The 25,869-nt window shown below is 42.3% G+C and overlaps 2 protein-coding genes and 1 long non-coding RNA gene across 10 annotated transcripts in view; 1 reads left to right on the top strand and 2 right to left on the bottom strand.

Annotated features, from left to right (window-relative positions):
* LOC118361204 (girdin-like) overlaps window positions 1-5,512 on the top strand; it is an 89,325-nt gene extending 83,813 nt beyond the window's left edge. For 6 of the 8 annotated variants that reach the window (XM_052475321.1, XM_052475300.1, XM_052475322.1 and 3 more), the window contains 3 exons: window positions 277-542; window positions 731-1,187; window positions 4,127-5,512. In XM_052475321.1, the coding sequence (XP_052331281.1) occupies window positions 277-542; window positions 731-1,187; window positions 4,127-4,188 (785 nt within the window). In that variant the 3' untranslated portion in view covers window positions 4,189-5,512. The remainder of the gene's footprint in view (window positions 1-276; window positions 543-730; window positions 1,188-4,126) is intronic. The other 2 variants (XM_052475302.1, XM_052475301.1) reach the window with 2 other exon arrangements.
* Window positions 5,513-5,571: 59 nt separating this feature from the next.
* LOC127910670 (uncharacterized) lies at window positions 5,572-19,912 on the bottom strand. Its single transcript, XR_008075722.1, has 4 exons — window positions 19,285-19,912; window positions 11,667-11,808; window positions 11,179-11,310; window positions 5,572-7,086 (listed from the first exon to the last, which is right to left on the bottom strand). It is a non-coding gene; the product is annotated as an uncharacterized LOC127910670 (long non-coding RNA).
* A 910-nt stretch (window positions 19,913-20,822) lies between these two features.
* Window positions 20,823-25,510, bottom strand: LOC118399391 (ubiquitin-40S ribosomal protein S27a-like). The gene is made up of 6 exons (XM_035795454.2): window positions 25,428-25,510; window positions 25,254-25,318; window positions 24,715-24,769; window positions 24,535-24,620; window positions 23,750-23,881; window positions 20,823-21,007 (listed from the first exon to the last, which is right to left on the bottom strand). Exons 2-6 carry the CDS (start codon window positions 25,299-25,301, stop codon window positions 20,858-20,860), a joined length of 471 nt encoding a protein of 156 aa, XP_035651347.1. The 5' UTR covers window positions 25,302-25,318; window positions 25,428-25,510; the 3' UTR covers window positions 20,823-20,857.
* Between the last annotated feature and the right edge of the window lie 359 nt (window positions 25,511-25,869).

Below are 25,869 nucleotides of genomic sequence, written 5' to 3'. Positions count from 1 at the left end.
AAATGACACTTGTAATCTATTAACATTGATACTGTAACTCTCTTCCTCTCTCTGTGTGAGATATGTTCTGGAAGGGTCCAGGCTAGGTTCTGGCATGTTTATTATTTATTTATGTATTTTATTTATTTGCGTTCTCACAAATAAGCAGGTTTCTGAGCTATGCTGGTTTAAATCTAGTGCCTGTCATCACCTTAAGGTGATACTCGTATGTTAGTACCGGAGTTAGTCGTACACTGTTAGAGCAGAACTCTCCTACAGTAGTGTGTTTCTCTTCAGGCACGTTGAACGGAAACCTCAGCAGGCCCCACAGTGAGAGCAGTGGGGAGTTCAGCCTCAGTCTGGATCAGGAGGAGTGGTCCAGCGGGAGCAGCCCTGTCCAGCAGCCCCTGTCCCACTCCTCTCACCAGAGCTCCATGCTGCTGCAGAGGTCCCTGGACCCCCAGGCCACACAGGCCAAGAAGAAAAATGGCAGCGCCTCAGGCAGCGCCAGCGAGGTGCTCTCTCTACAGCAGTTCCTAGAGGAGCACATCGACCCTGCAGAGGTGACAGCCTGGAACACACCGGAACACTAGATTCAAACTTTACTGTACTATTTTTAGATAGGAGTACTGTTTTAGGCTTCAGATGTGTTATGATAAGAAATTAGTAGAAGTTATTTCACCACTCAAGTCTGCTATAAAAACCCAGGTATTATGGTATGGTAACTTTAATGTCTCTTCTCCATCAATAGTCTGGCAGCCAAGAGAATCTGACTGAGTCTCCCCGCCTTTCCGGAGGCGCTGAGCATGTGCAGAGAGACCAGGCCGAGCGAGGCTCCACCGGCACTAAGGGGCGGGGCATCCTGCGCTCAGCCAGTGGGAAGGCAGCGCCAGTGAACTCCGATGGCCGCCCCACCAGGGGTGGCCAACCAGGTCATCCCAGCTTACGAAAGGCAGAGAGCACGCGTGTGAAGGGCATGGTCCTGCCACGGGTCAGCCTCTCCTCCCAGAGTAAAGCCGTGTCTGTGTCTGAGCGTCTGGACATCTCCTCCTCCATGCTGCCCCGGGCCAGCAGCGTCATATCCACAGCCGAGGGCTCCACACGTCGGACCAGCATCCATGACCTGCTGTCCAAAGACACCCGGCAGCCCGTGTCTGTGGACCCCTCACCCTCCTCAAAGGCCTTGCCTCGCGCCTACACCACGCCCAGTGAGTACCCCCCAACCAACAACCCCACCCAGTCCCAACATCCCACCCACCAGTCCATCCCCCTAGCCCCAGCCCCCATGCCCCTGTCCCTGCTGAAGTCAGTCAGTATGCCCTGCACAGGCAGTCAGTACCCCCTCAGTTGTAAGGAAACTGACCTCTCCAGCCTCGAGTCTTTCTTTGACTCGTCCTTCACAGTGGAGTCAGTGTTTATGGACTCCATCTTCAGCGAGCCAGACTTCACAGGGTGCAGTAGCAAGAGCCACACCTTCCTTTCCCTCAACACCTCCCTGGTCAGTAACATCAGCGGCCCCCCAGGCAAAACCCACCTCCGGCCCAACCCTGCCCAAACCGCCCAGAACCAACCAAGTGGGATAAAGCCCAGCCCACCTGACCAGAATGGGGAACATGTCATTGACACCAATCATGTGCTTGATGCTGACCCATCTCCACCCCTTAGCCCAGAGGACCAACAATCGTTGTGGTATGAGTATGGCTGTGTCTGAATGTGTGGTGCCCTGGTCAGCTACTGATCTGGGACCTGCTTAAGGACCGGTGATGGTCGGGGAGAAAGAAGGAACTCTGCATGCATTATCAAAGCCCTATCATGCTATGTTTTCCTTTGAGCTTTTATGTTTGTTTTTTCACTGCTGATTTGTAAATCCCTTTTCATCACTCCTGGTTTGGTATTTCCCTCCGTCTTATGGAAGTGGGGTTCTCTGGATGTCTTTGCTTCAGAGGTCTGTTCACACTGTATTCAATCATCAAACCTCTGTTTGGCTCACATTATAAAGCTATTACATGATTGCTTAATGGGGGACATCAATAGCTGTTCTAGTTATTTTATTCATTATTTGCTATTTCTTTTCTAATCACAAATACATCTCCAGAAAACATGCTGCAAAGCTACATGAACTATCATTTGGATGTTCAGTGCATCTTTAAAACATCATGTCAGAAGTCCTCCAGAATTAGAATGGAGCTCTGTTTAACAATAAAGCAATGAGGCTTGTAGAACACGTCCCATGATAGGCTGACTGAGGAACACATTAACCTCTTACTCCTACCCGACACGCAGGCGTCCCATCTCGACATCTGGAAATGCAAATGCGCTACGCTAAATGCTAATAGCACTCGTTAAAACTCAAACGTTCATTAAAATACACATGCAGGGTACTGAATTAAAGCTACACTCGTTGTGAATCCAGCCAACAAGTCAGATTTTTAAAATGCTTTTCGGCGAAAGCATGAGAAGCTATTATCTGATAGCATGTAACACCCCAAAAGACCCGCAGGGGACGTAAACAAAATAATTAGCATAGTCGGCGCTACACAAAACACACAAATAAAATATAAAACATTCATTACCTTTGACAATCTTCTTTGTTGGCACTCCTAGATGTCCCATAAACATCACTATTGGGTCTTTTTTCCGTTTAAATCGGTCCATATACAGCCTAGATATCGATCTATGAAGACTGTGTGATCAAGGAAAAAAACATCGTTTTTTAACGCAACGTCATTTTTTTAAATTAAAAAAGTTGACGATAAACTTTCACAAAACACTTCGAAATACTTTTGTAATGCAACTTTCGGTATTAGTAAACGTTAATAATCGATCAAATTGATCACGAGGCGATGTATATTCTATAGCTGTACCTCTGGAATTAATGTCCGGGTAAATCTCAACCAAAATATCCGGTCGGAGACCGGAAGACATGCGCTGCCTTGTGTCCGTTTGACCAAGAAACAAATCGTAGGCAAATGACAAGACTGTTGACATTGTGTGGAAGCTGTAGGTATTGCAACCTCGGCCCCATTTAATGTGGCTCCCATTCAACAATACGTTCAAGTGGCGCATTTTCCCATTTTCAGTGATCAGATTTTCCTTCGCTTTTCGATGAAACGCACGTTCTGTTATAGTCACAGCCGTGATTTAACCAGTTTTATAAACGTCTGAGTGTTTTCTATCCACACATACTAATCATATGCATATACTATATTCCTGGCATGAGTAGCAGGGTGCTGAAATGTTGCGCGATTTTTAACAGAATGTTCGAAAAAGTAGGGGGTAGGAGTAACAGGTTAACTGCCAATAAGCGCTATTTATGGAGTCATTATGTAATATAGCCCTTCAGAGGAAAGCAGTTTCACATCTATTAAAATTAGATAAAATATTATGGTTTCCTATCTTATTGGGTGTTTGGTATGTGGGAGAACTCTGTCCTCTCTAAAGTACTGTCACATTGCATTACCAGTCTAATTCTACTGTATCAATCTCAATGCATATTCACTGAACTGCATGGCTTTATTCTGTCTTGGTTTGTTCTGATGTTCTCATTTTGATTGTTGTGATCAAAATTGTTTTGTTTTTTTGTTTTGTGCATATGACACATTTTTCTGTTCCATTTCTGATTCTGATCAAACCCCTCTCAATGTGGGGATTCAGATTGGGTGAATTGGGGTTAAGGGATTGTTTTTGAGGAAACGTAATTCACAAAATTACCTGAGAGCAATATTAAGCATTTGAGAGAGAGCATTTTAAAGATAGTTGAGTCTTGTGTTTTTGTTGCTCTGAGACAGTATACATAGTGGTGAGAGAAATTTGCAATTGACACAAATATGATGGCCAGATTATTTTGTGAATGAAGATTCCTCTACTCTTGGTTGTCATGGTATTGGATCTGGGTACACTCTTGAATACTCATGGCCACAATACAAATTCCAATTGCACGATAACACATTTTAGGTTATGAATATATATATTTTTTTAAATATTAAGTTATATTCAAGGACAGAAAGCACTCGTAGGAGTAGTAATGTTAGATTTTTATTTCTGCTTTATGTATTTGCCATTTGAAATAGTTTTATTGTATTTATCTTGTGTATAAACTAACTTCGGACATTATTCCGATGTAATATGACATGCCTTTGTTCTGCAGATGTGGAAGTGTTACAAGAGCGCAGAAAGTCAAAAAGCAGTGGGGAGCAACAAAGCTCCTAAACATTACTCATCGGCTACCGTTATGAGTTCAAGTGGTGAGTGCTGCTCTGAGTCCGGGGGGGGGGGCTCCATGGTAACCCGGTGGCTTAACAGATGTCCCATCCTGTTCATGCTTGCTATGCTATGCTGGTGTTGTAAAGGGCACATGAATGGAGCCTGGTCTGCATGGCGTCCCTAATAACAGGAGGTCCTGACCTGCTACACTCCCTCCCTGTTCCTCAATGTAACCTGTTTATAGCTGCTTTTTCTTTTCTCTGCTGGTATTCAGGAAAAAACACTGCTGGCTCTATAGGAGGTTGTGATCCCTTTGTGAGCTTATCTGCAGTGCTGCATGGATTGTGGGTCAAGCAGCTGAAACCCATCCCTGTCAATGCATGTAGACTGCTTTCCAGTGTGTCCATATATATATGTTCATCCTCTTCTCTGATGTCATCTGCCGCTAACCTCTTTTTCTGTCCTCTTCTTTCTTCACTCTTCTGTCTGCCTCCAACTCAGAGAGAAAAGTGACCTTCAAGCTGTCTGTCTGACTCTGAAGCCATTTAAAAGTTGATCTACTGAGATGGTCTTCAGTGTGAAAAAAGATTGTGTAAAACAAAAATAATGTATCTTTATATATTATTTTTTTTTTAAACAAAAAATCAAAGCTTCAATAAAGAAAAGTAAACATATTTTTTTCTCCTTGAATCAAGGAAATAAAACTTAAGACGCAGCATGTGGCAACAATAGTTTTTCTATAACTGACTTTCTGGTAAATTGCACTGCTATGGTGTGACAGACTGCTAACATGCACTCTACACGGACATACTGTTAGTGCCAATGTTCACGCAAAGCCAAATGGGTGAACTTAAACTAGACCCTGAAGATTCCTTGTGTGACTTTGAATCAGCTGGATTTTTTCTGTCTGCCAATTGATGCTAATTATACTTTTTTTTGTAAATGAGCATATACATGCAGCATCTTTCTGAGGAACAACTGATGTCTACATTCAACAATCTGCACAGAAGGGAAAAAAATGCATGTGGGCACAGAACAAGGTCAACCACAATGTGCATGGAGCAATCAACATGCTTTTCTTCCAATCAGAATGGACGATTGTTTTAAGTTGTGTTCCTCTGAAATGCCAAAATGACTCGTGGGAAGCCATGCCAACTGTGATTGACATACAATCCAATCATGAAGGTTGTGTGAGCTGAATGGCACAGCTTTGTATATGTCTACAGTATGTATGTGGCTACTATCACATTTCTGTCTGTGATGATGACCTAGTGTTCATTTCCTTTTTCACTTTTACATAAATCCATTTGTGATAAAAATTACAGAAGAATCCTGTGTCATTTCATCTTCATCATATAAAAGGACTGTGAACCTCAAGTCATCTATTCTTCCCCTGATGAATGATTTATTTTTGTCTGCGTTTATGGAATCAGGAAATCTCACCAGCTAAAGTTGTTGGGATATTGGACCAAAGTAATGTCATGATTTCTATGGACAGACGAATGCAAATCATCTTTAAATTAATCTGATATTGCTTTTATATAACGAATAGAAATATCCCAGTCAAAGCTTTATGGAACACAAGTGATGAACGGGGGTTGTGCAGATGTCCATTTACTGGATCGACAAAGCTTGAGTTAACCATTATCCTACATAAAACGGATACTTTGGCCACTCAATGGTGTAGTCTGCGGGATAAGGAGGTATACACCAGAGTATAACCAGGTTTTTTGGGGGGGATATGAGTGGATAATCAATGTTCCGTGTCTGCAGTAATTGTGTCAAAGGTGTAAATGACTAGATCTTGCGGAGGGAGATACGAGGATGCAACCACCATAATCACTACTACATTGTCTATCAACCATCCACATATAACCAACAATCAAGACTGCTCTCTTGCCCATAGAAAATAAGGACTCTCCAGACCTTATTCTGTCCCAAAAGTTAGAGAAATGGGCATTATTACAATTTTCACCTAAGGTTGAAAGGCACAAAGGTAAATAACTTCGAAAAAAAATCCTTGTACCAAGACAAAACACAGTCTGCCAGGATAGTGTGTTAATTTCAAGGTATTTACTAGTTAAAGCTCTGAAGAACTGGTTCATGTCCTGTGTCCTTTAAAAATGTAAGATCCTCTAGCTTTAGTCCCATAATGGAAGCATTGGTAATAGGATGGACGTGCACGCTCATGGCCTATGTTGACGAGGTCGCTGTCCAGGACAATTTGACGCTCTGGTCCTTGTCACAGAATAGTTCCAGGGCAGTGGCACAGCCGTGGCCCACCTTTTTAGTTTTTCCACCATAGCGTAGCACAGGTTGCCACTGCCCAATCCTAGATTCTTAGACTGGCTGTTAAGGTTGACCAGACAATCAATGGGACAGACCCTTGTCTATCAGGAAGAGGTTATTGATGACTTCTCCACTCTTGAGGAAATATTTTTTTTTTGTACTTTTTACCCCCTTTTCTACAATTTGTAGTTAGTCTTGCCCCATTGTTGCAACTCCCGTACGGACTCGGGAGAGGCCATGGTCGAAAGCTATGCATCCTCCGAAACACGACCAAAGAAGCAGCGCCTGCTTCTTGACACATTGCTTGCTTAACCTGGAAGCCAGCCGCACCAATGTGTTGGAGCAAACACTGTCCAATTGGCAACCGTGTCAGCGTGCACTGTGCCCGCCCCGCCACAGGAGTCGATAGAGAGCAATGGACAAGGACATCCCGGCCAGCCAAACTCTCCCCTAACCCGGACGGCGCCAGGGCAAATGCGTCGGCTCATGGGTCGCAGGCGGCTGCGACACAGCCTGACCTCGAACCTGGATCTGTAGTGACACCTCTAGCACTGCAGTGCCTTAGACCGCTGCGCCACTCGGGAGGCCCGGCATCATCTCTTTCAGGGTGAATACCTAAGGGAGAAAAATACATTACAGGAGGACATATGTTACTCTGATATCTCAAGTCTAAAATGGCTTCATCTCCTTTTCTTGTTTCATCTGCACTGCAATGTAAAATAATATTCCCAGTTGGCATCTATCCTACTGCTTTCACCTAGACTGTTTATAGATCAGCACAGGAGGCCACTTTAGACAAAAAAAATGTAATGCAACCCTAGCATAAATCAGAGGGAACAATGAACTGAAGCCAAATATAAGAGATGTGAGGGAACACATGATAAATGTATGAAATTGAAGATTTGATTCTCTGACATGCAGGATAATTATATTTTCTACCTTAAACCCAGGGGTGGTTCCAGGCATAAGCGACATAAGCGGTCACTTCAGGCCCCCAACCAAATGTTGTATATTTTTTTAGTGGAACTCAGTCTGGGTCTCAAAATGGTTTTGCATCAGCAGTTTTCTCTTATGTCAGTCGCTGACAGTCACTCAATTAGCCATGCCAGCTAACAATTGTTTGTTTATTTGTTAATGTAGCCCAGGGGACCTCCATTCATTGATTGTTTGTCATTCTCACTCATATCATAGTGACATAAGTCATTACAAATGTGCAAAATCGCAGGAATTTAGCTTTAATACTGCAAAAATGTCTCCACCCCATGGCTAAATGGGTAGAATTGCAGGAAATTAGCTGGAAAACTGAAACTTTCTACACATTTGAAAAAGCACAAATTCTAACATGATCCCGGATTGATCATAGATTTATATAGGGTGAGTGACTGAATTATATGGGCCATTCACACATTGTTTTGTATGGTTTTTCTGAACTCTGGTGCATTTACCCCAATAGTTCGGTTCGTTTGGAACGGTGTGTACACTATCCGCACTCGGAAGAGCATTAAACAACGCACCGTGGTTCGCTCAAAAGAGTGGTCCTCGGTCAGATTCAATTCATTTCGTGGTGTGGTTTTGCTGCATGTGACAACAGTCTGGATCAAACTCAGGAAAATAACCAAAGTCGCGCATATTGGTTGTTCAACTGCAAGCATTTGATGAAGTGCACGCAGCATCATAACTTGAGATATCAAACATTCTGTGAGTAGCAGTGAATTTATGAGCGCATTCTATGCGGGTGGCTGCTGATTGTAGTCTATTCACGTCGCAGTTAGAGCGGTTTTTTTGCAACGTTTCCTCCCACATTTGCTGGAAGACCAAAGCGAAAGTAATATCAAATTGTGTTGGTCTCATACACATATTTAGCAGATGTTATTGCGGGTGTAGCGAAATGCTTGTGTTCCGAGCTCCAACAGTGCAACAGTGATGGAAATGGTACCCAATTTTCATACTTGATTAAAAGTTTTTAAAAAGTTCTCCATTCACCTTGCTTTGTGCACAGTGGCATTGTCATGCTGAAACAGGAAAGGGCCTACCCCAAACTTATTTTTTTATGAATATTATTATTTTTTTAATTAAGGGGGTAGATCAGCTTTAATATTGCAGATAGATTGTAGCTTCCATCAATGTAAATGTCTGCTTACTTCCAATCCCCTATGTATATTTTTTGCAAATATATATACACACACATAAATACATAGCTTGCATTTATTTATATATATATACATGTCCTTGATTACCCTCCAACCCTACCACCCTTCCCCCAATTGGAGCAACCTACTGAACAACAACACTTGGGCCTGTATTTCCAGCTTATTACATACCAACTGTTGCCACAACGTTGGAAGCACAGAATCGCCTAGAATGTCATTGTATGCTGTTGCATTAAGATTTCCCTTCATTGTAACTAAGGGGCCTGGTGTAAGAGAGTTAAAAATGTAGTCTTGGTTATATGCGAGTTTCACCTAAATTAAGTAGTCTACCAGTGTTGAATGAGCATCCTAGTGGTTAAAGGTGTCACTGCAGATCTGGTATAATGCTGATGTTCTCCAGCGGACAAACCTTTTCCTATGCTGGAGAACCTGTCATGTTTGCAGTGATCCTTGTGCATTTGTGAAGACATTCATATGTTGTGTCTGTCTTCCAGGAATAAATAAGACCCAAAAGCAAGTCCTATGTCAGTCATCCATCTTACCAGCCAAACAGCTTAGTTACACTGGTGCCGTGACCCGTATGTCTGCAGCCTTGGTGGCGAGCAGAAGCTCCACATGTCAGAGTGTACCAAAAAACAGTCCTTCTCCAAAGACGAGGTCTCCGCGATCCTTGACACACAGTTTGTGGGAGTGAGGTGCCAGGTCACGTGGCATGGATGTGCTACAGCACCTTCCCCAATTGGTGATGCCTAATGGGGATCCCTTACCTGTGCTCACTGAGAGAGAGCTACATGATGGACAGCTGGGCGACACCGTCCTCTCGGGTGATTTATTATGTTGAGCGAGGCCGACGTCCCTCCACAAGAGAAAAGGCCAAGGAGTCTGTGATGATCCTCAGGTACCTCAAGCACTAGGAAAAACTGACAACGTGTGAAAGGCCGTACCTATTCACGGACAAAATCCTAAGCGGGACAGCGCGAAATGAGACGCAGAGATGTGACTTCAATAAAAAGGAAACTGTATTGGGTGGTTTTCTTTCAACTCTACCCGGGGCAGTACAAACAAAGGCCAGGGTAATGGCTGTACAAAAAAAATTAAAAATAACCATCAGTTGGGACTAAATGCAAAACCAATAGCTTGATACGAACATATAACAGGGAATCATAGTGTATTGGAATTCGCTGTAGCCTCCGGCTCGTGTTCACTCAGCCTCCCTCTGCCCCTTAATTCTGCACATTAAGTGAGTACAAACAAAATTTGTCAATTGACCTCAAGTGAGCCCATCAAGAGAGGGCGCAGTCGGACCACTTGATCCGGCTGATCCCTCACACATTCTCTATCAAGTGTCAAAAGATCAAATTTCTAAGAAGAGACACCAGTTTGTCGTTCCTGACCAATTAAAGTCTGAGGTCTTACAAGGCATCCATTACAGTGCAGGTCATCAAGGGCATTTAAGGAGCTTGAGTCTGGCCCCACATCGACAGAGATGTCAAGGACGACATGTGTCAGTCTCCCCGATATGTCATCCGTAAAACAGCTGATCCTGAAGGAAGAGCCCCTCACTGAGTATTAAAACCTCTGCGCCTTTAGGAGATTATGTGCATTGACTTCTGGTCTGCAGAAGATTCTAACAACAAAACAAGTCAGTTAATGTACTACTTGTCACAGATAATTGTACCAGGTTAGCCCAAGCATTCCCTTGACATGATCAGTCTGCAAAACAAGTGGCGAAGCAACTTTGGGACAAGTACTTCTGCATTTATGGGTTCCCTGAGAGAATTAATTCTGACCAAGATGCTTCATTTGAGGTTCAGTTGATAAGTCAGCTCTTGAAAGTGTCTGGTGTCAAGAAGTCCCACAACGCCTTATCACCCCCTGGGTAACGGCAGCATCGAGGGTTTTAACAGAATGCTGGGAAACATGATCCATGTTCTCCCGTCTATGTGAAGCACAACTGGCCGCAACGGCTTCAGACCTTGATGTACATGAGACCACTGGTTATCCTCCATTTTATTTGATGTAAGGTAGTGTTCCACGTCTCCCTGTCGATGCATTGTACAAAAACATCCTGAATGACCGAGAGATTAGTACTTATGATAGCTATGTAGTATCTCTGACCAAAGACCTTCAGACGGCCATGGTTGATGCTCAGGACTATATCGACAAAGAGCAGAGTCTTCAAGCAAATGTATAAAACCACAGTGTCAAAGGGAAGTCAAATAAACAATTTCCACTACTCTAGGGTCCAATGGCGGCGAGCTTTACACCACTCCAGACAATGCTTGGCATTGCACATGGTGATCTTAGGCGTGTGTTCGGCTGCTCGGCCATGGAAACTAATTTCATGAAGCTCCCAACAAAAAGTTACTGTGCTGACTTTGCTTCCAGAGGCAGTTTGGAACTCTGTAGTGAGTGTTGCAACCGAGGACAGGGGATCTTTACGCGCAACGTGCTTCAGCAATCGGCCGTCCCGTTCTGTGAGTTTGTGTGGCCTACCACTTCGTGGCTGACCAGTTGTTGCTCCTAGACATTTCCATTTCAAAATAACAGCACTTACAGTTGACAGGGGCAGCTCGAGCAGGGCAGAAATTCGATGAACTGACTTGTTGGAAAAGTGGCATCCTATGACGGTGCCATGTTGAAAGTCACTGAGCTCTTCAGTAAGGCCATTCTACTGCAAATAGTTTTTCTATGGAGATCACACACACACACACACACACACACACACACACACACACACACAGTTGAAGTCGGTAGTTTAAATACACCTAGGTTGGAGTCATTAAAACTCGCTATTCAACCAGTTCAAATGTATTAACAAACTATAGTTTTGGCAAGTCTGTTTGGATATCTACTTTGTGCATGACACAAGTCATTTTTCCAACAATTGTTTACATATCACAATTCCAGTGGGTCAGAAGTTTACATACACTAAGTTGACTGTGCCTTTCAACAGCTTGGGAAACTCCAGAAAATGATTTAATGGCTTTAGAAGCTTCTGATAGGGTAGTTGACATCATTTGAGTCAATTGAAGGTGTACCTACCTGTGTGCTCAGTGCCTCTTTACTTGACATCATGGGAAAATCAAAAGAAATCAGCCAAGCCCTCAGAACAAAATTTTAGACCTCCACAAGTCTGGTTCATCCTTGGGAGCAATTTCCAAACGCCTGAAGGTACCACATTCATCTGTAAAAACAATAGTACACAAGTATAAACACCATGGGACCACGCAGCCGTCATTCCACTCAGGAAAAACACGCGTTCTGTCTCCTAGAGATGAACGTACTTTGGTGCAAAAAGTGCAAATCAATCCCAGAACAACAGCAAAGGACCTTGTGAAAATGCTGGAGGAAACGGGTAGAAATGTATCTATATCCACAGTAAAACGAGTCCTATATTGACATAACCTGAAAGGCCGCTCAGCAAGGAAGAAGCCACTGCTCCAAAACCGGCATAAAAAAGCCAGACTACGGTTTGCAAACTTATGTTTGGAGGAAAAAGGGGGAGGCTTGCAAGCCGACAAAACACCATCCCAACCGTGAAGCACGGGTGTGGCAGCATTATGTTGTGGGGGTGCTTTGCTGCAGGAGGGACTGGTGCACTTCACAAAATAGATGGCATCATGAAGAAAAAGTATGTGGTTATATTGAAGCAAGCTCTCAAGACATCATTCAGGAAGTTAAAGCTTGGTCTCAAATGGGTCTTCCAAATGGACAATGACCCCAAGCATAATTCGAAAGTTGTGTCAAAATGGCTTAAGGAAACCAATGTCAAGGTATTGGAGTGGCCATCACAAAGACCTGACTTCAATCCTATAGAAAATGTGTGGACAGAACTGAAAAAGCATGTGCGAGCAAGGAGGCCTGCAAACCTGACTCAGTTACACCAGCTGTCAGGAGGAATGGGCCAAAATTCTCCCAACGTATTGTGGGAAGCTTGTGGAAGGCTACCCGAAACGTTTGACCCAAGTTAACCAATTTAAAGGCAATGCTACCAAATACTAATTGAGTGTATGTAAACTTCTGACCCACTGGGAATGTGATGAAATAAATAAAAGCTGAAATAAATAATTCTCTCAATTATTATTCTGACATTTCACATGTTTAAAATAAAGTGGTGATCCTAAATGACCTAAGAAAGGGAATGTTTACTAGGCTTAAATGTCAGTAATTGTGAAAAACTGAGTTTAAATGTATTTGGCTAAGGTGTATGTAAACTTACATTTACATTTAAGTCATTTAGCAGACGCTCTTATCCAGAGCGACTTACAAATTGGTGCATTCACCTTATGACATCCAGTGGAACAGTCACTTTACAATAGTGCATCTAAATCTTAAAAGGGGGGTGAGAAGGATTACTTATCCTATCCTAGGTATTAACTTGTGACTTCAACTGTATATAGTACCAGTCAAAAGTTTGGACACACCTACTCATTTGAGTTTCTTTATTTGTACTATTTTCTACCTTGAAGAATAATAGTGAAGACATCAAAACTATGAAATAATACATATGGAATCATGTAGTAACCAAAAAAGGGTTATACACTACCGTTCAAAAGTTTGGGGTCACTTAGAAATGTCTTTGTTAAAAAACAAAAGCACATTTTTGTCAATTTAAAATAACATCAAATTGATCAGCAATACAGTGTAGACATTGTTAATGTGTAGACATTGTTCCTGTAGCTGGAAACTGATGATTTTGAATGGAATATAAACATAGGCGTACAGAGGCCCATTATCAGCAACTATCACTCCTGTGTTCCAATGGTATGTTGTGATAGCTAATCCAAGTGTATCATTTTAAAAGGCTAATTGATTATTAGAAAACCCTTTTGCAATTATGTTAGCACAGCTAAAAACTGTTGTTCTCATTAAAGAAGCAATAAAACTGGCCTTCTTTAGACTAGTTGAATATCTCAAGTATCAGCTGGTTCGATTACAGGTTCAAAAGGGCCAGAAACAAAGCACTTTCTTCTGAAACTCGTCAGTCTATTCTTGTTCTGAGAAATGAAGGCTATTCCATGCGAGAAATTGCCAAGAAACTGAGGATCTCGCACAACGCTGTACACTTCTCTCTTCACAGAACAATGCAAAATGGCTCTAACCAGAATAGAAAGAGGCCCCTGGTGCACAACTGAGTGAAAAGACGACTCTGGGATGCTGGCTGGCCTTCTAGGCAGGGTTCCCCATGTCCAGTGTCTGTGTTCTTTTGCCCATTTTATAAATGTATTTTTGTTGACCAGTCTGAGATATGGCTTTTTCTTTGCAATTCTGCCTAGAATTTATTTTTCCTCAATCTTCAAACAATACTCCATAATGACAAAGCGAAAACAGGTTTTAGAAATTTTAGCAAATTTATCAAGACAAAAAAAGAAATACCTTATTTCCATAATTATTCTAACCCTTTGTTATGAGACTCGAAATTGAGCTTAGGTGCATCCTGTTTCCATTGATCATCCTTGATGTTTCTCTGACTTGGTGTCCACCTGTGGTAAATTCAATTGATTGGACATGATTTGGAAAGGCACACACCTGTCTATATAAGGTCCCACAGTTGACAGTGCATGTCAGAGCAAAAACCAAGCCATGAGATCTAAGGAATTGTCCGTAGAGCTCCGAGACAGGATTAAGTCCAGATCTGAGGAAGGGAACCAAAACATTTCTACAGCATTGAAGGTCCCCAAGAACACAGTGGCCTCCATCATTCTTAAATGGAAGAAATTTGGAACCACCAAGAGTCTTCCTAGAGCTGGCAGCCTGACCAAACTGATCAATCAAGGGAGAAGGGCCTTGGTCTGTGAGGTGATCAAGAACCCAATGGTCACTCTGACAGAGCTCCAGAGTTCCTCTGTGGAGATGGGAGAACCTTCCAGAAGGACAACCATCTCTGCAGCACTCCACCAATTAGGCCTTTATGGTAGAGTGGCCAGACGGAAACCGCTCCTCAGTAAAAGGCACGACAGCCCGCTTGGAGTTTGCCAAAAGGCACCTAAAGGATTCTCAGATCACGAGAAACAAGTTTCTCTGGTCGCATGAAACCACGATTGAACTCTTTGGCCTGAATGCCAAGTGACACGTCTGGAGGAAACCTGGCACCATCCCTACGGTGAAGCATGGTGGTGGCAGCATCATGCTGTTGGTATGTTTTTCAGCAGCAGGGACTGGGAGACTAGTTAGGATTGAGGGAAAGATGAACAGAGCAAAGTACAGAGAGATCGTTGATGAAAACTAGCTCCAGAGTGCTCAGGACCTCAGACTGGGGGCGAAGGTTCACCTTCCAACGGGACAACGACCCTAAGCACATAGCCAAGACAACGCAGGAGTGGCTTCGGGACAAGTCTCTGAATGTCCTTCAGTGGCACAGTCAGCCAGAGACCGGGCTTGAACTCACCTTCCAACAGCTCTGGAGAGACCTGAAAATATCTGTGCAGCGACACTACCCATCCAACGAGCTTGAGGGGATCTGCAGAAAATAATGGCAGATTCTCCCCAAATAGAGGTGTGCCAAGCTTGTAGTGTCAAAGAAGACTCTAGGCTCTAATTTCTGCCAAAGGTGCTTCAACAAAGTACTGAGCAAAGGGTCTGAATAGTTATGTAAATGTCATTTCAGTTTTTTTGCTTTGTCATTGTGGGGTATTGTGTGTACATTGGTGAGGAAAAAACTATTTAATCAATTTTAGAATAAAGTTGACGTAACAAAATTTGAAAAAGTCAAGGGGTCTGAATACTTTCTGAATGCACTGTGTCACGCAAGTATTTGGACACCACTTCAAATTAGTCCGTTTCTCAAATTTCTGTCTTGCTAGAGCTGCGCCGGTCAACTGTAAGTGTTGTTATTGTGAAGTGGAAGGTCTAGGAGCAACAACGACTCAGCCCCGAAGTGGTAGGCCACTTCCGCTGAGTGCTCAAGCGCGTAAAAATCGCCTGTTCCCGGTCGGAATGCCCTCGACTGTTTGTCGGGAGCTTCATGAAATGGGTTTCCATGGCCGAGCAGCCGCACACAAGCCTAAGATCATCATGCGCAAAAAGTGTCGGCTGGAGTGGTGTAAAGCTCGTCGCCATTGGACTCTGGAGCAGTGGAATGTGTTCTCTGGAGTGATAAGTCATGCTTCACCATCTGGCAGTCCAACGGATTAATCTGGGTATGGCGGATGCCAGGAGGACTCTACCTGCCCGAATGCATAGTGCCAACTGTAAAGTTTTTCATGGTTCGGGTTAGGCTCCTTAGTTCCAGTGAATGGAAATCTTAACGCTACACTGTCCACGTTCCAGATGATTGTGCTTCCAACGTTGTGGCAACAGTTTGGGGAAAGGCCTTTCCTGTTTCAGCATGACAATGCCTCCATGCACAAAGCGAGGTCCATACAGAAATGGTTTGTCAAGATCGGTGTGGAAAAACTTGACTGGCCTGCACAGAGCCCTGACCTCAACCCCATCGAACACCTTTGGGATGAATTGGAACACCGACTGTGATCTAGGCCTAATCGCCCAACATCAGTGCTCGACCTCACTAATGCTGTTGTGGCAGAATGGATGCAAGTCCCCGCAGCAATGTTCCATCGGGTAGAAAGCCTTCAAAAAGGAATGGAGGTTGTTAAAGCAGCAAAGGGGGTTGGGGTCATTGTCTTGTTGGATCGTAAATATTTTCCATAGTCTGTTGTTAGCACTGAAGCAGGTTCTCATCAAGGATTTGCCTTATTTGGCTCCATTCATTGTTCCCTCTATCCTTACCAGTCTCCCAGTTCCTGCCGCTGAAAAACATCACGATAGCATAATGCTGCCACCACCATGCTTCACGGTAGGGAGGGTGTTAGACGGGTGATGAGCTGTGCCTGGTTCACCCAATACGGATGAAAATACTCTCAAATGAAAGCTGACAGTCTGTACTTTAACCTCAGTCATTGTATCATTTAAAATCCATAGTGCTAAACTACAGAGCCAAAACATCAAAAAATGTGTCACTACCAATACTTTTGGAGCTCACTGTATTTGCATACATGGGGCGGCAGCGTAGCCTAGTGGTTAGAGCGTTGGACTAGTAACCGGAAGGTTGCGAGTTCAAACCCCCGAGCTGACAAGGTACAAATCTGTCGTTCTGCCCCTGAACAGGCAGTTAACCCACTGTTCCCAGGCCGTCATTGAAAATAAGAATGTGTTCTTAACTGACTTGCCTGGTTAAATAAAGGTCAAATTTAAAAAAAAAAAAATACATTATGGTTTGTGAAGGCTGACAGAATTATGGCAAAGAACATCTCTGCATGTTTACAGAGTCTCCCTTTTCCCTGTTTTTGTTTGCTTGGAAATATCAGAAGAACATTTATTTTGGCTAAGAAATGCATTGCCATTAATTGGAAGGTTGGGTATCCTCCCACAATGTCACAATGTGTGGCAGGAATTTTAAGTTTTGTATCACTAGATTTGATTTATTAAAAGATTAAAGGGTATACTGGGCAACTTCCATAAGGTCTGGATGCCTTATATGGAATACAGTATGACAAAGTTATTTGTATTTTTTTTTAACTTTTGTTTCCAAACCTTTCCCAAGGGGAGAAATATATGTGGGAAAATGTGTTGTGGTGAGAGTTGAGTTATTGATTAGACTGGTGGGGGTCGGGTGTGTAGGCGGTTCGTCCCAGAGTATGTCAGCGGAGCGGAGTGCCCAATTTGACTGGAGCACGGAGCGAGATTGCCAAAGGCTGAAGTAATCGGCCTTCTCGCCGCTCCAATTGTGCTCGCTTCACGAGCTCAGGGCATGCCTAGCCCAGCATGCATGTGTAGTCTACTGTGTGCTGCTGAAGCCCTTAGCCCCTTGCTTGAATTACTGTTATGGAGTTCGCTAAATATTTTCATAAAGAAATAGATAAAACACACATGCTAAATCAAGGTGACTTACAAAGATGAAGACCACGAGCAAGAGAGGGAGTGCAGTGATAGTGTTCACAATTAAATAATCATTGTGGAATCTGAAAAGACACGTATCCCGAAAGCATGATGGTATACTTTTTATTTTATTTAACTAGTCAAGTCAGTTAAGAACAAATTCTTATTTACAATGAACGGCCTACCCCGGTCAAGCCCTCCCTTAACCCGGACGACGCTGGGCCATTTGTGTACCGCCCTATGGGACTCCCGATCACGGCCGGTTGTGATAGAGCCCGGGATCGAACCCGGGTCTGTAATGACACCTCTAGCACTGCAGTGCCTTAGAATGCTGTGCCACTCAAGATACGTACTACGTGCAGATGCTAAAAGAACAGAAAAATCTGATCTCTTAAACGTTTCATTCATTTTTGTTCTATCTATACAATAGGCCTTGCATATTCCCACGTTCAAGGAGCTTTCTGTTTTGATTAGGTTATTTTGTCTAAAACCTTTTAGGCCTACCTATAGAAAAATAAACAACTGCATCTCTGCCCAGCCTGGCAAGAGTGGCAAAAAGGTGTTGAGCATCCCCAGTGGCTCTGCAAGTGTGGAGAGGGTATTCTCCCCTGTTGGCCTGCTCACCATCGCATGAGCCTGAAGGCAAAGACCAAACTTGTGTTTCTAAAAATGAATTCTTAAAATTAATTCAAAGGCACTAATGAATCATTGTTAGTTTAATTTGTATTTAATTCTAAGTCACAGCCTATATGCGCAATTTATAGACTAATTATTTAATACAACGAAATGTTTAAATGACAAGGGCTTTATGTCGCTACCAGCGTAGTGTGTTGCACTCGCAAATGCTTCATAATGTATTTCTTTGTAGACTATAGCCTTGAAATTATTCATTTTCGTTCCTTCTTACATGCTGACCACACTGCTTGCATCGCAAAATAAATGTACACATTAACGTTATTCAATCATTGCACCCACACTACTCACAAGCGTCAATGAACGTTTGTGTTGCCAGGCGCGAAAATAGAAGTTGCTTCTATTTGTGGCCTAGAACACACTTAGAAGCATATGGCCACGTGCCATCTCCTCATTGGTTATACACACATGGGTTATTGAAAGATGAACTGAGGTCGGTTGTGGTAATAGTCTAGTCTCCCTATTGTTATTTTACAGCTGCTCTTTAAATTACTTGTTACTTTTATTTCTTATCCGTATTTTTTAAAACTGGTTACGGGCTCGTAAGTAAGCGTTTCACTGTAAGGTCTACCTACAACTGTTGTATTTTCGGCGCATGTGACTAACAACATTTGATTTGATAATACACCTTATGAAAGTTAGTTGCCAATCGCCATATTAAGTCTAAATAAGAAAAAGACTGGAAGGAGGAGAGATTACGAGAAATGATTTGGTTGACCGTTTTATGTGTGGATTAATTGTCGGAGTAGTGGTCCCAAATCTTGTATTTCAGGTCAAATATATGTGTATATCCCAGGACAAATTAGCTAGCAATCTAAATAGGACAAATTATTTGACAACTGCAAGCTAGCTAAATTGGCATAAATGTTTCATGCTTTTCGACCTGTCCCCCAAATTAATACATTTGGTTCAGTTTGTTTTGATATTGCAACCTGCATGTCATGAACGCTTCTGGTGTGGGGGGACCAAATCAATTTGCGAGCGCGTCAGGTTTGGGCATGGAGTTAGGCCCATGTCTGGCTCCATGTAGGTTTTTTTGCCGTTTAATGACATGTAACCTATTTGGAAAAAACATTTAATCATCTCTTACCTTTCTTGATGACTGGGCATGTTTTGCTTTTTGTTGTTCTAAATAGACACGGCTCGAAGGGTCATATTAGATTGGGTAAAAATGCAGGACATTAGCTTTAGATGCCCCCCCAAAAACTACAAAAACCGAAGTTGCGCCCTTGCCCTTATCACTCATCAGCGAGAAAGAATCTTTCAAATAAAAACGATTCATTAAATAATGTAGCAGTTTTTTCACAGTTCCATACAGCTATGGGTGCCTCCAACGAAGCTACACTTACACAGGTGTTCGGAGCATGCTAGACAGCTAATTAGCACAGGTGGTCACCTCGTGTTTTCCGTAAACAAGCGCTGTAACATCGAGATATGACCGTGTGGGAACACTAACCCAATGTTGTGTAACTTTGTCTTAATGAAGGGCTAGGGTTTCTCCAGACCGCGCTTTCAATTCAGGCCAGAGTTCGTCTCATTAGACCAATCTTTTGCCTTATGCTGTCGTTCACATGCCCTTTTCCTCTGGAGTGGTTTCTGTCTGGCCACTCTCCCATAAAGCCCAGATTGGTGAAGTGCTGTTCTGGCTGGTTTCAACCACCTCAGCACTGTCAAGAGCGTGTATGGGGTTGTTGGTCAGGGAGGCGTCCAAGGTCATTCTTGCCCAATTTGGTAAACTCTATGCAATCTTGGTACTTCCATATTTTTTCAGTTTCCCAGGGATATGGTTTTATACCCTTCCCCAGATACACCATCAATTCTGAGAACTGAGTTTCTTGGACTTCATTGTATAGTTTCTGCTCTGACATGCACTGTCAACATCGGGACCTTTATACAGGTGTTCCTTTCTAAATAATGTCCAATGAAGTTGTAACGACATCAAGGACAATCAAATTGTATGTGCCAGAGTTCAATTTAGAGTGTCATAGCAAAAGGATGTTAATACTTGTGTAAATTACATCTGCAAATATATATATTTTAACAAATACTGCCAAACCCCAACACTGGGCCAATTGTGCACCGCCCACTCATGACTGGTTGTGTTGCAGCCTGTAATCGAACCAGGGTTTGCAGTGACACCTCTTGCACAGATGCAGTGCCTTTGCCCCCTTCACCCATTGTGGGTTGTGAATACTTTCTGAAGTCACTGTACTTCAGAAAGAACAAAGTTCAGTTCATAAACAACCAATGGGCAGTAGGTAGCCTAGTGGTTAAGAGCGTTGGGCCAGTAACTGATAGGTTGCTAGATCAAATCCCCGAGCTGACAAGGTAAATATCTGGCATTCTGCCCCTGAACAACCCAGTTTCCCGGTAGGCCATCATTGTAAACAATAACTTATTTAACGAAGCAAGTCAGTTAAGAATAAAGGTTCAATTTAAAATATGCCCACACCAGGACCATATTTAGAAAATGCTAATGCTTAAACCAATAACTACTTGTAACCCTGGTAATAATAATCCAAGTCGCTCTGGATAAGAGCGTCTGCTAAATGACTTAAATGTAAATGTGATATTGGTTACCCATCTCATTCATATCCAGTGTGAAAAAAATAGGAATCAAGCCCTCGGTGATTGAAACATTTTATTTAGTCCATTCCATTGGTTTACTTGTCCTCTGGCTTGTTGAAGCAGTAAGTGAGGCAGCACTTGCCACAATAGTGCCTATCGAAGTGGCTGGCCATGAACACACCAGCACCACACTCTTCAGCTGGACACTCACGACGCAGACGGTGGATCTTGCCATTTTCATCAACCTGAAGATACACCATGGAAGCCATAAGTATAACAACACACACAAATGAGACAGTGGCTGCTGTGTTCAGTAGAGCACAACAGCAAATGTTTTGCAACAGAAAACCAATTCTATCTTAATGAGGTGTGATGACAAGGAATTTGACACCACAGTAAGTCTGAATATTCATTTAAAATTAGCTTTGTTTATGCCTAATAAACATGGCCTATGTATCTAAGATTTTTTAAATAGTTATATTTAAAAATGGCTTCTGGAGCCATTAACAAATGTCTACAAAACAAATGCTTGCTCCATTCACTAGACTAAGGATTTTTAAACAATGGGTCAGGACTGGAGGTCGACCAATTATGATTTTTCAAAGCCGATACCAAAAAATGCAGATACCGGACGACAAAAAGTCTTTGTAATAATGACAATTACAACAATACTGAATGAACACTTATTTTAACTTAATATAATACAACAATAAAATCAATTTAGCCTCAAATAATGCGAGAAGAAAGTAAAAGTGCCATGTAAGAAAGCTAACGTTTAAGTTCCTTGCTCAGAACATATGAAAGCTGGTGGTTCCTTTTAACATGAGCCTTCAATATTCTCAGTTAAGAAGTTTTAAGTTGTAGTTATTATAGGAATTAATGGACTATTTCCCGCTATACCATTTGTATTTCATTAACCTTTGACTATTGGATGTTCTTATAGGCACTTTAGTATTGCCAGTGTAACAGTATAGCATCCGTCCCTCTCCTCGCTCCTCCCTGGGCTCAAACCAGGAACACAACGACAACAGCCACCCTCGAAGCAACGTTACCCATGCAGCGCAAGGGGAACAACTACTCCAAGTCTCAGAGCGAGTGACGTTTGCTAACTAGCTAGCCATTTCACATCAGTTACACGAGCCTAATCTCGGGAGTTGATAGGCTTGAAGTCATAAACAATGCAATGCTTGACGCACAACGACGAGCTGCTGGCAAAACGCACGAAAGTGTTGTTTGAATGAATGCTTACGAGCCTGCTGCTGCCTACCACCGTTCAGTCAGATACTTGTATGCTCAGTCAGATTATATGCAATGCAGGACACGCTAGACAAACTAGTAATATCATCAACCATGTGTGTAGTTAGTGATTATGATTGATTTTTATAAGTTAAGGTTAATGCTAGCTAGCAACTTACCTTACTGCATTCGTAACAGGCTCCTTGTGAAGTGCAACGAGAGGCAGGTGGTTATAGCGTTGGACTAGTTAAATGTAAGGTTGCAAGATTGAATCCCCCGAGCTGACACGGTGAGAATCTGTCTGAGAATCTGTCGTTCTGCCCCTGAACGAGGCAGTTAACCCACCGTTCCTAGGCCGTCATTGAAACTAACTTGCCTAGTTAAATAAAGATTAAATACCGGTTTCCAATTGTTATGAAAACTTGAAATCGGCCCTAATTAACCTCTTGTAACAAGGGGGCAGTATTTTCATTTTTGGAAAAATAACGTTCCCAAAGTAAACGGGCTATTTTGTCAGGACAAGATTCTAGAATATGCATATAATTGACAGCTTACAATAGAAAACACTAAAGTTTCCAAAACTAAAAATATTGTCTGAGTATAACAGAACTGATATTGCAGGCGAAAGCCTGAGAAAAATCCAATCCGGAAGTGACTCGTGTTTTGAAAGCTCTGCGTTCCGATGCGTCCCTATTGAGCAGTGAATGGGCTATCAACCAGATTACTTTTTCTATGTGTTCCCAAGGTGTCTACAGCATTGTTACGTAGTTTTGCGCTTTTATGTTGAAGAATAAGCGTAAGCGGCTACATTGTTTAAGTGGTCACCTGATGACTGAGTGATTCTCGCGTAAAATACAGAGGTAGCCATTTTTGCAATCGGTCCTACTGAAAAACCAATTGTCCCGGTGGATATATTGTCGAACAGATATTTGAAAAACACCTTGAGGATTGATTATAAACAACGTTTGCCATGACTATATTATGGAGCTAATTTGGAATTTTTCGCCGTTTTCGTGACCGCAATTTCCGGTCCATTTCTCAGCCAAACGTGAAGAACAAACGGAGCTATTTTGCCTACAAAAATAATATTTGGGGGAAAAGGGAACATTTGCTATCTAACTGGGAGTCTCGTGAGTGAAAACATCCTAAGCTCATCAAAGGTAAGCGATTTAATTTGATTGCTTTTCTGATTTGTGACCAAGTTACCTGCTGCTAGCTGAACATAATGCTATGCTATCGATAAACTTACACAAATGCTTGTCTTGCTTTGGCTGTAAAGCATATTTTGAAAATCTGAGATGACAGGGTGATTAACAAAAGGCTAAGCTGTGTTTCAATATATTTCACTTGTGATTTTCATGACTAGGAATATTTATGTGCGTCGCGTTATGCTAATTAGGGTCCACTGATGATTACGCTCCCGGGATGGGGTATAACAGGCTAATCGGCCATTCCGATTAAACGGCCGACCTCTAGTCAGGACCCAAAGTGTGCCCTGGGCATGCGAGGGGGTCGAGTTATGAAAATGAATCTTATAATAGTACTTAATTTAGGTCAAAGGAAAATATGGGCCACGAGAGGCCGGTCAATTTATAATTTGGGTCTCTAGCTGAAAAAGTTTAAGATCCACTGCACTAGAGACTAGTGGCAGTAGACAGCCAAATTGGCATTCCAGACTTTTTTTGTTATCTACTATAGACTAGTTATCAGCAATCAAGGAAATGGGTCAGGTTGTGATCCAGCGCATTTACCTTGTAGTACTTCAGCACTGCGAGCTTGACCTTCTTCCTCTTGTGCTTGTTCTTTTTGGGAGTGGTGTAGGACTTCTTCTTCCTCTTTTTGGCACCCCCACGGAGTCTCAGCACCAAATGCAGAGTGGACTCCTGCAAGAAAAAGCAATTCAGTTCAGCCAGAAAGACCAACAAATGGCTATGGCTTCAGTGGTCAATGCTGCAAATGACATTCTAAGAATAAATACTTATTTGGGCTGTATTATTATTGTTGTGAGAAATTCAAATATGTTATGAGAAATTCAAATATAAACATAAGTATATTCACAGCTGTCCCAGAATGAACTAAAATACAGAGAAAATAGCAATACAATGAGTCGGCAGGTAGCCTAGCGGTTAAGAGCGTTGGGCCAGTAACCAAAGCCATCTATGTGAAAAATGGCGATGTGCCCTTGAGTAAGGCACTTAACCATAATAGCTCTGGATAAGTGAATCTGCTAAAAAAGTAAAATGTCAAATTAAACACTGCTGAGAAACAATGGTGTCCGTATCTAATCTACCAAACAATAATTCCTGATGGCAATATATGTTACATTAAAACATTTTGAAATGTCATACTTTGACCAAAATTCAGCATGCATTACTTTTAGATATGACCGGAAACATTTTAAGATAAAAGCAAGGCTGAGAACCCCTTGTCTACAGGAATGGTGTTGTGGACTTCAGTGGTGTATTCTATTTTCTGCAACACATTTACTAAAGTGTAGGATTGTCAAATGTTTACCAAGGTGAAAATGTCAGCTCACCTTCTGAATGTTGTAGTCGGACAGTGTGCGTCCATCCTCCAGCTGCTTACCAGCAAAGATCAACCTCTGCTGATCGGGAGGGATACCTGGAGAGACAAGAGGGTGAGTTCAATCTTTCATGCAGCCACTTCAAGCAATTCCAAGGATGACGAGGATAAAATCGTTAAAAAGTGCAGTTACCTTCTTTGTCTTGGATTTTGGCCTTGACATTTTCAATGGTGTCTGAAGGCTCAACCTGCATATAATATTAGAAAAACCTGTCTTGAAACAGTAGCTAACGTGGCTATCAAGAAGACAAAACAGTTCCAAGACAACTCATTCCCAGGGTATTGATGACCTAACTACCAGCCAAATGACAATAAATGACTCATCTACATTAAAGCAGACGATGTTATTAGATAGCTAAGAAGTTGCCGAGCTGTACCGGTCATTTACACGTGTATACGCAGGGCCATGCTACTAAAATGTAGTTAGCTACCGGTAGCCAACTAGCTTGCAGTTCAGAATAAAAGACCGGTTACCAAGTCGGAAAGTTCTGGTAGGCTATTAACAACTACTATCCAATAAAGATGAGGAAACTTGCAACGGTGTTTATATCTGGTGAATTGCTATAACGCACTATAGGCTGATTTAATTGTTACCTAGCCAGCTAGTTTGCTAAATAATGCATGCGCCGCTATTAGAGGCAGGAAGCGCTACACCAAATCCGAAGTACCCACCTCGAGGGTTATAGTCTTCCCCGTGAGGGTTTTGACGAAAATCTGCATCTTGGCGATCAATCCACCTGTACACAAGAACGACAGTGTTGTAAGTACAACTATATCAGCTAAAACACGATCTACAATGTCGTTATTGTAGTAAATAATTGCTTAAAATAGAGAGCACGATCTTACCACCGGTCTCCTACTAATGGCGGATCATGAGAAGAGGGCTTTCCAAGCCTGCGACGGGGTTTTCCCCGCTCATCTGCAGGGAGTATGCGTCAAATAAAATGCCTGTTCAAAAACACCCCTCAGAAAAATGCATAATACATCACACTTTACACGAGGTGCATACCCCAAACCAGATCATTTTTTTTCTCAAAATATAAAATCCGTTTTGCTACTTTTTTAGATATACAGATATTGTGGGAGAAATCCCCCACCTAAAAAAAAGTGATTTTAAAATAAGGTGACCAGATTTCTGAAATGAAAACCGGAGACATTTCCAGTTCGGTCAATATATCATTAAAATATCAATCTTATTATCTATGAAATATAAAGGGGGACAATTCCGGTTTCATGTATTTAGTCTAACAGGCAAAGACAAAGAAAACAACTATATTACAGAAACACT

Source organism: Oncorhynchus keta, chromosome 2 (assembly GCF_023373465.1).
Source record: "Oncorhynchus keta strain PuntledgeMale-10-30-2019 chromosome 2, Oket_V2, whole genome shotgun sequence".
Taxonomy (NCBI): domain Eukaryota; kingdom Metazoa; phylum Chordata; class Actinopteri; order Salmoniformes; family Salmonidae; genus Oncorhynchus; species Oncorhynchus keta.
Note: the sequence above shows the minus strand (reverse complement) of the source record. Positions and strands in the feature narration are given on the sequence as shown.